General features: G+C 40.2%; 1 protein-coding gene across 6 annotated transcripts in view; it reads right to left on the reverse strand.

The window, feature by feature from the left end:
- Positions 1-8,865, reverse strand: part of KIF27 (kinesin family member 27) — a 91,423-nt gene extending 82,558 nt beyond the window's left edge. For 5 of the 6 annotated variants that reach the window (XM_024132892.3, XM_024132887.3, XM_028494089.2 and 2 more), the window contains exons 1-2: positions 8,708-8,865; positions 1,669-2,053 (exon numbers count right to left, since the gene is read on the reverse strand). In XM_024132892.3, the coding sequence (XP_023988660.1) occupies positions 1,669-1,966 (298 nt within the window). In that variant the 5' untranslated portion in view covers positions 1,967-2,053; positions 8,708-8,865. Of the gene's footprint in view, positions 1-1,668; positions 2,054-8,475; positions 8,645-8,707 lie in introns of those variants that run through there. The other variant, XM_028494088.2, reaches the window with a different exon arrangement.
- Between the last annotated feature and the right edge of the window lie 2,297 nt (positions 8,866-11,162).

The raw sequence follows: 11,162 nt of genomic DNA on the forward strand, positions 1-11,162 counted from the left end.
AGCCATCATTTAGCTCTTATACACTATTTAAAGAGTATGCAAATGAAAGTTTTTAGAGAAGATTACACCTGGTAAAAGTTGGTAAATCCAAGGTTCTGAAAAGCAGGGAAATGAATAGTAGTTTAAATAAGCATCATATTGAAAAATAAGAGATTTTCATTTACCACAGTGCCTAGCATGGTACTCTAGCCACTGCAAAAACTCAATAAATTATTTATTGGAGAAAAAAACTACATTATTTGCAATGGTCAATAATCAAACAGCAGATGACTGACCCAGAATTGGTGTTTTACAGATAGCCTGGGAAATCAAAAATGCTATTTTCACAAATACACCAAGAAATGTAACTTCAAACAACAAAGTGCAATTTCTCACTTATCAGATACTGAAAAAAAATTTTTGGATTTATGGTTTCCAGTAACTGGAAAGGATATGAGCAAATAAATGGCTTTAACATATTGGTGGCAGGATATAAACTGGTACACCCTTTTGGATAATTTGTCAGTATCTATCCACATTTTCAATGTGCATACCCATTACTCAACAAATCTACTTCTAGGAATCTATTCTACAGAAATACTAACAAATGGATGCAAAGTTAAATGTATAAAGATATATACATTGTAACTTTATAACAGTAAAAATCAAAACCAACCATTAATCCTGTCCATTAATACTGGAATGGATGAACTATGATCCATTCAAACTATGGAACATTATATGTACAGCCAAAATAAATGAGGTGAAATTCTATGACCCAAATGGAAGGAAATGAAATGATATTTTATATCGTTAAATGCAAAAAGAAAGTTACAGAATCACAGGTATGAAATACCTCATCAAACAATTAAACTAGCAACAAAAAAACCAAAAAACTACATGTGTGAGTACTTGTAATATACCTAGAAAAATGTCTAGAGGACTCTGAATGTATACATCAAACTGTTATTTCCTGGGAATGAGAGGAGCTTTCATTTGTTTAGTTAGATTTCTTAAGCATCACTTGCAATTCTTTTTAAAATGAACATTAATTTTTTTTTTAACTAGCAGAAAAAAACATCAAAAACTCTTCCTAATGGTGATCTATTTCTTTTGGTATGAAGTATTTTAGAGCAGCTAAAGTATTTTAGGACAATAGATAACTTTAATAACCTTTTCCCTTAAGGAATTAAAATTGTATTCATGGCCTCTTAAAAATAAAACAATATAGCTGTAAGTATGTGACCAAGCTGTGAAAATTGTTAAGGGAGTAGAACTTAAAAGTTCTCATCACAAGAAGAAAAATGTAACTGAGGTGACTGATGTTAACTGAACTTACTGTGGTAATCATTTTGCAATATATAGATATATCAAACTATTATGCTGTATACTTTGGACTAATACAATGTTACATGTCAATTATATCTCAAAACTGGGGAAAAACAGCAAAGGGCTGAATGCTGAACATTGTCTTAAATGTCTTTCCTCAAGCAAATATAATCATAAATTGTTTAATGAAACTTCAATATTTAAAACAAATCTTTCAAAGATGATGATCTTATGAACACGTTATCCTATTGATTATTTCATTCATTTAATATGCTGAGCACCTACTATGTGTCAGGCACTGTGGTATTTCAGCTTCTTTCTACTGTCTCAAATAAAAGTCAAAGAGTATGAGAATCTTACCAACATGGCCTCCTCCAATGGTGTATGTCTTCCCAGATCCAGTCTGTCCATAGGCAAAAACGGTTGCGTTATAGCCCTCGATGAGTGACAACACTAGTGGCTTTATACAGGTATTATAAACTTCATCTTGAGTGGAATTTTTGCCAAAAACAAAATCAAAAGTAAAGACTCTATCTCTCCCAATGATAACCTGTTGGGTGTTTGGAATAACTCTCACACAAGCTTGATGATTATGAAGAACTTCTTTGCACAGCAGAGGTCTAATTCTTACAGCAACTTTTACTGGTATTTCTTCCATGGCAGCTTAGATTTTACTAAATAGATTTTCTACTTAATATTCAGTATCTAGTGTGAGAAACATCCATTTTACGTAAGATCCGGACCCCTGTGTATCAAAATAAAAACAAAATTTAGTTATTGACTTCTCTATCCTAATAAACTAAGCAACTTCTAAAGCAAAGTCAATTAAAGCAGGTTTGGTTCTAATATAAGGTAGCTACAAAGAGTAAATCTGTCTTGAAAAAGTATACCTATAATTTATAGATGAAATGATATAATGTCTGGATTTGCTGCAAAATAATCTAGGGGATGGGAGCCTTGAGTTGGTAAATGATGAAGCAAAGTGATAAGTGCACGGGATTCCATTATGCCATTCTTTCTATAGTGGTAATATGTTTCCCAGCTCATTAATCTAAATATTGAATAATTGGGGAATTAGAAACATAAGGCAAGGACTTCCCTGGTGGCGCAGTGGTTAAGAATCCGCCTGCCAATGCAGGGGACACGGGCTCGAGCCCTGGTCTGGTCTGGGAAGACTCCACATGCCGTGGAGCAACTAAGCCTGTGCACCACAGCTATTGAGCCCCCGTGTCACAACTACTGAAGCTCGCGTGCCTAGAGCCCGTGCTCTGCAACAAGAGAAGCCACCACAATGTGAAGCCCACGCACCACAACAAAGAGTAGCCCCCGCTCTCAGCAACTAGAGAAAGCCCGTGCAGCAACGAAGACCCAACTCAGCCATAAATAAATAAATTAATTAAAAAGAAACATAAGGCAAGGAAATAATTGGGTAATTGTACATGTACACAAGTAGTGCAAAGCAAACCCTTAGATTTTACATCTATGTACTGAAAAATAAAATCTCCTCTTTGTCGCAAATGTTAGAAATCAATCCATGAAAATAGTTTTAAGGATTTCTATAAGTCAATGTAAATTTAAAACTAAATTTTCTATTCAAAAATAACCAAAACTAACAGAAAAACTGCTGTTCCACTCCTACATTACATGGTACATATTTCTGAAGATCTCTGGTGGAATTAATACATTAAAAATTATATTGAGGGACTTCCCTGGTGTCCAGTGGTTAAGAATCCACCTTCTGGGCTTCCCTGGTGGCACAGTGCTTAAGAATCCGCCTGCCAATGCAGGAGACACAGGTTTGAGCCCTGGTCCAGGAAGATCCCACATGCCACAGAGTAACTAAGCCCATGCGCCACAACTACTGAGCCTGTGAGCCTAGAGCCCGTGCTCTGAAACACGAGAAGCCATTGCAATGAGAAGCCCGTGCACGGCAACAAAGAGTAGCCCCCACTCACCATAGCTAGAGAAAGCCGGCGTGCAGCAACGAAGACCCAGCGCAGCCAAAAATAAATAAATAAATAATTTTTAAAAACAAACAGAAAAGAATCTGCCTTCCAATGCAGGGGATGCGGGTTCAATCCCTGGTCAGGGAATTAAGATCCCACACACCACGGGCAACTAAGCCCGTGCACCACAACTACAGAGCCCATGCACTCTGGAGCCTGCGCGTCACAACTGCTGAACCTGTGCATCCCAACGAACAATGCCATGTGCCGCAACTAAGAACCAATGCCGCCAAAAGTAAAATAAATAAATTTTTTTAAAATTGCAGGGACAATGTTTTAAAAAAATTAAATTGGTAGCTATACTTACAATGAACAACCTGAAAAATAAATTAAGAAACAATTCCATTTACAACAGCATTACAAAGAATCAAATAAATTTAGGAATAAATTTAACAAAAGATGTGTAAAACTTACACTCTGAAAACTACAAAATATTGCTGAAAGTAAAGAAGATTTAAATAAATGGAAAAACACATCATGTTCATGGATTGGAAGACTTAACATATTAAAATGGCAATATTCCCCAAACTGATCTAAAGAGTCAACAGAATGCCTATCAAAATCCCAGATGACTTCTTTGTAGAAACTGACAAGCTGATCCTAAAATTCATATGGAAATTCAAGGGACATAGAATAGCCAAAACAATAATGAAAAAGAACAAAGAGGACATACTTCCCCAATTTTAAAACCAGGCAACAGTAATCAAGACAGTGTGGTACTGGCATACGACAGACTTAAAGATCAATGGAAAAGAACTGAGAATACAGAAATAAATCCTCACATTTATGGGCAACTGATTTTCAACAACAGTGTCAACACAATTCAATGGGGGAAAGATACTCTTTTCAACAAGTGGTCATGGGACTACTGGATATCCACATGCATAAGAATGAAGTTGTACTTCTACCTCACATCGTATACAAAAGTTAATTCAGAACGGTTCATAGGACTTCCCTGGTGACGCAGTGGTTAAGAATCCGCCTGCCAATGCAGGGGACACGGGTTTGATCCCTGGTCTGGGAAGATCCCATATGCTGCAGAGCAACTAAGCCCATGCATCACAACTACTGAGTCTGCAAGCCACAACTACAGAGCCCGTGCACCACAACTACCGAAGCCCACATGCTCTAGGGCCCGCATGCCGCAACTACTGAGCCTGCGTGCTGCAACTACTGAAGCCTACTCGCCTAGAGCCTGTGCTCCACAACGAGAAGCCACCACAATGAGAAGCCTTCTCACTGCAACGAAGAGTAGCCCCTGCTTGCCGCAACTAGAGAAAGCCCGCACACAGCAACGAAGACCCAACACAGCCAAAAAATAAATAAAACTTTAAAAAAAAAAGATACTCAAAAATGTTTAAAAAAGCAAAACAAAACAAAAATGTTCATAGACCTAAATGTAAGAGTTGAAACTATAAAAGTCTTAAAAGAAAACACAGGGGTAACTCTTTGTAATCTTGTTTTTGGCAATGGTTTCTCATTTATGACACCAAAAGCAAAAGCAATAGCCATGAGCAGTAAAAGGAAAAGTAGATAAAATGAACTTAATCAAATTTAAAAGTTTTGTGCCTCAAAGGATACCACCAAGAAAGTGAAAAGACTACTGCTGTGAATAGCAGCACTATTCACAATAGCCAAGACATGGAAACAACTTAAATGTCCATCGACAGATGAATGGATAAAGGAGATGTGGTACATATACACAATGGAATACTGCTCAGCCATAAAAAAGAATGAAATAAGGCCATTTGCAGCAACATGGATGGACCTACAGATTATCATACTAAGTAAGTCACACAGAGAAAAACAAATACCATATGATATCACTTATATGTGGAATCTAAAATATGACACAAATGAACTTATCTATGAAACAGAAACAGACTCAGAGACATAGAGAACAGACCTGTGATTGCCAAGGTGGAGGAAGGATGGGGGAGGGACAGAGTGGGAGTGTGGGGTTAGTAGATGCAAACTATTATGTATAGGATGGATAAACAACAAGGTATTACTGTATAGCACAGGGAACTATATTTAATATCCTGTGATAAACCATAATGGAAAAGAATACAAAAAAGAATGTGTGTGTGTGTGTATATAAATATATATATATATAACTGAATCACTTTGCTGTAGAGCAGAAATTAACACCACATTGTAAATCAACTATACTCCAATAAAAATTGTTTTAAAAGAAATACAATACTGTAACATAAAAAAAAAGAAAGTGAAGATTATTCACTGAATAGGACAAAATATTTACAAGTCATATATCTAATAAGGATTTGTATCCAGAATATACAAAGAACTATTACAACTCAATAGTAAAAAGACAACCAAATTTAAAAGTGGGCAAAGGTGGGCTTCCCTCGTGGCGCAGTGGTTAAGAATCTGCCTACCAATGCAGGGGACATGGGTTTGAGCCCTGGTCCGGGAAGATCCTGCATGCCACGGAGTAACTAAGCCTGTGCACCACAACTACTGAGCCCATGTGCCACAACTACTGAGCCTGCGCTCTAGAGCCTGTGCTCCACAACAAGAGAAGCCACTGCAATGAGAAGCCCATGCACTGCAACGAAGACCCAATGCAGCCAAAAATAAATAAATAAAATTTTTAAAAAGTGGGCAAAGGATCGGAAAAGACAGTTCTTCAAAGATGATATAAAAATGGTCAATAAGCAAATGCAAAGACGCTCAACATCATTAGCTATGGGGGAAATGTAATCAAAACCACAGTGAGATACCACTTCACTCCCACTAACACAACTATACTAAAAAAGACAGATCATAATAAGTGTTGGCAACAAGGGAGAGAATATGGAAACCTGATGGGAATGTAAAATGATGCAGCCACTTTGGAACAGTCTGGCAGTTCCTCAAAAAGTTAAACAGAGAGTTATCATTTGACCCAGCAACTCTGCTCTTAGGTATATACCTTAAAGAAATGAAAATATATGTTCACATAAAAACTTGTACATGAACGCTCACAGTCTTGGTAGCATTACGCTTACACCATATACAAGTTTTTTAAAAAGTGACAAACAAGTAATCTATGTCTAAATGCAGATGAAAAATAATCAGTTTGGGATGGGACTGGGCTCTTTGGAGAAGAGTCTTGAACACTATCATTAAGTAACCTAGCAGACTAATGGACTAAAATAACATTTTCAGCACTACATGCAATGGAATGTTAATTAAGACATATCTAATACTCACTAGCCTTTTTAAAAAACTCTTTAGCAATACTGTGCATTTATAATTTTGTGAGTGGACAGTCTACAAAAGATCACAATAACAGAAAAACATTTACATCACTCTACTAAGAGTCCAAAGAGAGTAAAAAAATATCAGCTCCCCTGTGCTGTAAAATCCCAAAACAGAGTCAACAAACTATCTTTAATGGCCAAAGAGATGCACCTAACCTTGGCAGTTTTAATCATTCTAGTGAAATTCTGCACTGAAAAAATAAATACTCATAAATATGGTAAATCTTTTCCTGGATAATAAAAGACTCTACAATCATTTGGTACTGGAAATTTTTCCAAAGAAACTACAGGGATGTAGTATGACTTGATTCTTCCAAATGTCTCTGAACACCTATATTAGGAGTTTTTATCATACAGATTAGTTTATTTTTTTATATATAAATTTTATTTATTTATTTATTTTTGGCTGCATTGGGTCTTTGTTGCCGCACGTGGGCTTTCTCTAGTTGCAGAGAGCGGGAGCTACTCTTTGTTGCGGTGCGCGGGCTTCTCATTGCAGTGGCTCCTCTTGTTGTGGAGCACCGGCTCTAGGCATGTGGGCTTCAGTAGTTGTGGCACACAGGTTCAGCAGTTGCAGCTCACGGGCTCTAGAGCGCAGGCTCAATAGTTGTGGCGCAAGGGCTTAGCTGATCTGCAGGCATGTGGGATCTTCCTGGACCAGGGCTCAAACCCGTGTGCCCTGCATTGGCAGGCGGATTCTTAACCACTGTGCCACCAGGGAAGCCCCTATTTCTTTTTTTTTATACCATCACCTTAAAACAAAAGTCATGGTCTATGTTAAGCTAAACCTAACTACTTCCAATGAAATTGTTAATAAAAGGTGGCAAGTGTAATTGAGATGTTTTCACTTTCTTGTTTTTTTTTTTTTATAGGAGTATCTGTAAACAATCTGGCTACAAAGGCAATAGAAATTCACCTACTCTAATCACTAAAAAACCGATAAGGGCCCATAAACATATAGCTTGCAAAAAATTAATATACAAGAATTTACGTTTAGGGAGTTCTCTGGCGGTCCAGTGGTTAGGACTCTGGGTTTTCACTGCTGTGGGCGGGGATTCAACCCCTGGTGGGGGAACTAAGATCCCACAAGCCCTGAGGCACGGCCAAAAAATAAATAAAAAGTAAATTTAAAAAAGAATTTACATGTCTTTTAAAAAATCCATAGCACTTATACTTCTTCTGATTCTGATCAATTACAGATATCAGAAGCGTACGTATTAATCTCACCAATCAATGTAAAGAAAGGTGAAATCTGATTGGCTGGCATACTCAATGGAGTTTTGAAATCTGAGCAAAGGAAGGAGAAATATTTGATCACTAATGCCATGTCGTTGATCAGAAAAGTGTCGCCAAATACCGTTGCCATCCTGTGCCCTTGGCTTTTCAGAAGTAGTGACTGTCTAAAAATTGTAGTTTGTAAGTAATATTTTCGTAAGAAACTTTCTGGCAAATGGATAGTGAATTTCATAAGGATCTCAGAAAAGGCCCCAAATGCATAAAGAACAGATGGAGAAGACAGGAAGCAAACAGGGGAAACAACAAAGATTTTTAAAGTTGGAGTGGGCGAAGTTTTATTTTAAAAGTGTTTCAAAGAAAGAATCTGGGCACCCTTTCTTTCTCAATTATCACCTGCTCTAAGGGAGGGGTCTTTCAGACTTCCGCAGAACTTAGAATGCACAGAAGTTTCAACATCCGCAATGGAAAAAGGAGGCCTGTGACAAAACGAAACCCCCAAGGAAGGTGGGCCTTTCCATCCCTCTTCAGATACCACAGCTGGAGGCATGAAAACAAGAAATACACAGGATCCGATTCAGTGAGGCTCGGTCCGGGGTTCCCGGGGTTCCCGCGCGTCCCTCTTCCCCAAGCCCTTCTACCTCAAGGGGCACCCAACTTACCCGGCCGCTCGCCTGGGAGTCCCAGCATAGGCCCAGGCCCCTCGGGCGCACTGCTCCGCCTTGCGGGCGCCCCAACCGCCCTCCCCGCCAGCCGAGCCCAGCGGCTCCCAATCCCCCGGCCGGCCCCCTCTCCTCCCAACGGCCGGCCGGGGACACAGGCTCAGAGAGCTGGCCGGCGCCGCACCAGGCCAGACCCCGCCAGCCCGGCCCGGCTCGCCTGCCACTCACTGACCGGTTCGAGAAACCCCAGTCTCCCTCAGCTAGCGCAGCGCAGGACTCTTCGCCTTCACTTCGCACCACCTCACCGCAGCTAACGCCGCAGCCCGCGCCTTTTGTTGTCGCGGGTTCTCCCGGCAACCAGCAAAACCCGCGCTGACGCGCCCCCGCCCCTCAGGGCGGCCGGAAGCTCCCCAGACCCCGCCCCAGCCCGCCAAGCCCCGCCCCAGCCCGCCAAGCCCCGCCCTGACCCCGCCCCGTCAGGGAGGAGCCTAGAGCCGGCCACCTGGAGGCCCCGCCTCCCAGATTAGCTCCAAAGTAAATACTACCCAGGGACCCCTCTCAGTGCTGAGCCAGAGAACTCTCCAGGAGTTTGTAAGATGAACATGAGATTCACATTGTTTTCAATATTTTAGCTACCAATTCCGTTTATTTTTATTGACGTTAAGTTTGCATAACATAACATGAACAGTTTTAAAGTGTACAATTCAATGGCGTTTTAGACATTCACAATGTTGTGCAACCATCACCTCTGTCTATTTCCAAAACATTTTCATCACCCCAAAAGGAAAGCCTCATACCAGTTAGCAGTCACTCCCATTCCTCTCTTCCCCAGCCACTGGCGACCACTAATCTGCTTTCTGTTTCTATGGATTTACCTGTTCTGGGCATTTCATAGTCATAGAATCATACAATTTGTGGCCTTGTGTCTGGCTTCTTTTGCTAAACGTTTCCCAGGTTCACCCATGTTGTAGCACGTATCAGAACTTTAATTCCTTTTTATGGATGAATAATATTATGTTATGTGGACATACCACATTTTATTTATCCATTCATCAGCCGAGGGATATGTGGGTCGTTTCCACTTTGGGGATAATATGAATAATGCTGCTATTAACATCATGTACAAGTATCTGTTTAATGTTTTGTTTTGTTTTTTTCAGTTCTTCTGGGTATAGACCTAGGAATGAAATTGCTGGATCATATGGTAATTCTATGTTTAACTTTTCCAATTTACTTTTAAATGCCTCAATGCCTCCCATTTTTAATAGCACCATCTAAGCATCTTCAAAAAGCAGTCCTTCTCTCATAAAACTTAAAAGTGAAAGCAGGAAAAAAAGCTGCTTAAATTATTAAATTGAATTATTTTGAATTTTTAAAATCCAAAGATGTGAATTTGTTAATTATGTTACACTTTTAGAATTTTTTTTAAAAAGTTGCCCATCATGACTGGTCTGCTGACAAAACTGCAATGAATAACAGTAACAATTTAGGTTTGGGAATTCCCGGGAAGACTAGGCAGCAGGTTTCAGGAGGCCACATGTCTGCAGACGAGGTCAGCAAATGCCTAACAGGATTGAAATGGGACATTTCCTGTTGCCCCCAAATTGGTGTCTTGAGTCCAAAGTTGAAGAGAAGGGGTCACTTAAGTTCCCCACATTGTAAAGTAGACACCAGTCATTATCACCCCCTTCACCCCCACAATTTACAGCAGAACAAAACTAATTCCATTCCAACTCCAATCCTATCTCCTTTTATAGCCCTTATAAAGAGGGACTTGGGGTGTTGAAGGAGAGTCATAGGGTCTTGGTCCTTGTGGAGTGGGGAATAGAGGGTTCACAAGTAAGAGGCATCTCTCTTAAGTCAAAGGAGGCTCTAAGAGTGACCTGGAGAGCCTGGGGGAGCGGCACAAAGGGGAAACTGGCCTTCTGGTTGGACAGGGCTAGGGGAAGAGGCTGCATGTGCCTCTCTATACTGAAGCAAAGCAATTGGATAGCAGTGCAGGGAGGGCACTGGAGTGGAGCAGCCTGCACTCTCACCATTTGGCAGGGAAAGAACCTGTGATTTTCCTGTGTTTCCTATCTTGCCCTCACAAATCCTTCCTGCACACCTGCTATAGTGATCTATGCCGGACACAAACTTGACCACAAATCTGCCCTTTGCCTATACCATTTCTGTTACATCATGGAGAATATTACTACTTAGCAGCTGGAATGAGAAATCCATGTAGAGAGAGAGAGACTTCTTTTGCTGAGAAGATGCTTTGCCAGCCTACACCCAGGTGGAAGTTAAGTCTCCTGGGTTTGACCTTTGGTAGGTACCCAGGCTTCAGAGAAGAAGATGGTGTTGCGCATATGAACCAGGAGAATTATTTGACTGCTCTTGAGAAGGAATGAGAAAGATGGAGGAAGCCCAAGATGCTGGGAAGAAGCTGAATCAGAGAGAGGGAAAGGATACCTGATAAAGGAATTCCAGGGAGAAAAGAAATGGCTAATGGAGATCTTTAGGTTGCGTGCTGTGAGGAAGGTGAACCTCTTCCTCTCTCTCCCCTGCAAAATCTTCAGTAAAGTCTACATTGCTAACCAAGGTATTTGTGACAGAGGATTGTTTGTAGCAACTTAAAGATCTGCCAGCCCCTAAGTCAAGTCTGGTGCTGGACAAAATCACGTGAACCTAGAAGGCAGAGGATT

The sequence above is a fragment of the Physeter macrocephalus genome, chromosome 9, assembly GCF_002837175.3.
Source record: "Physeter macrocephalus isolate SW-GA chromosome 9, ASM283717v5, whole genome shotgun sequence".
In the NCBI taxonomy this organism is placed as follows: domain Eukaryota; kingdom Metazoa; phylum Chordata; class Mammalia; order Artiodactyla; family Physeteridae; genus Physeter; species Physeter macrocephalus.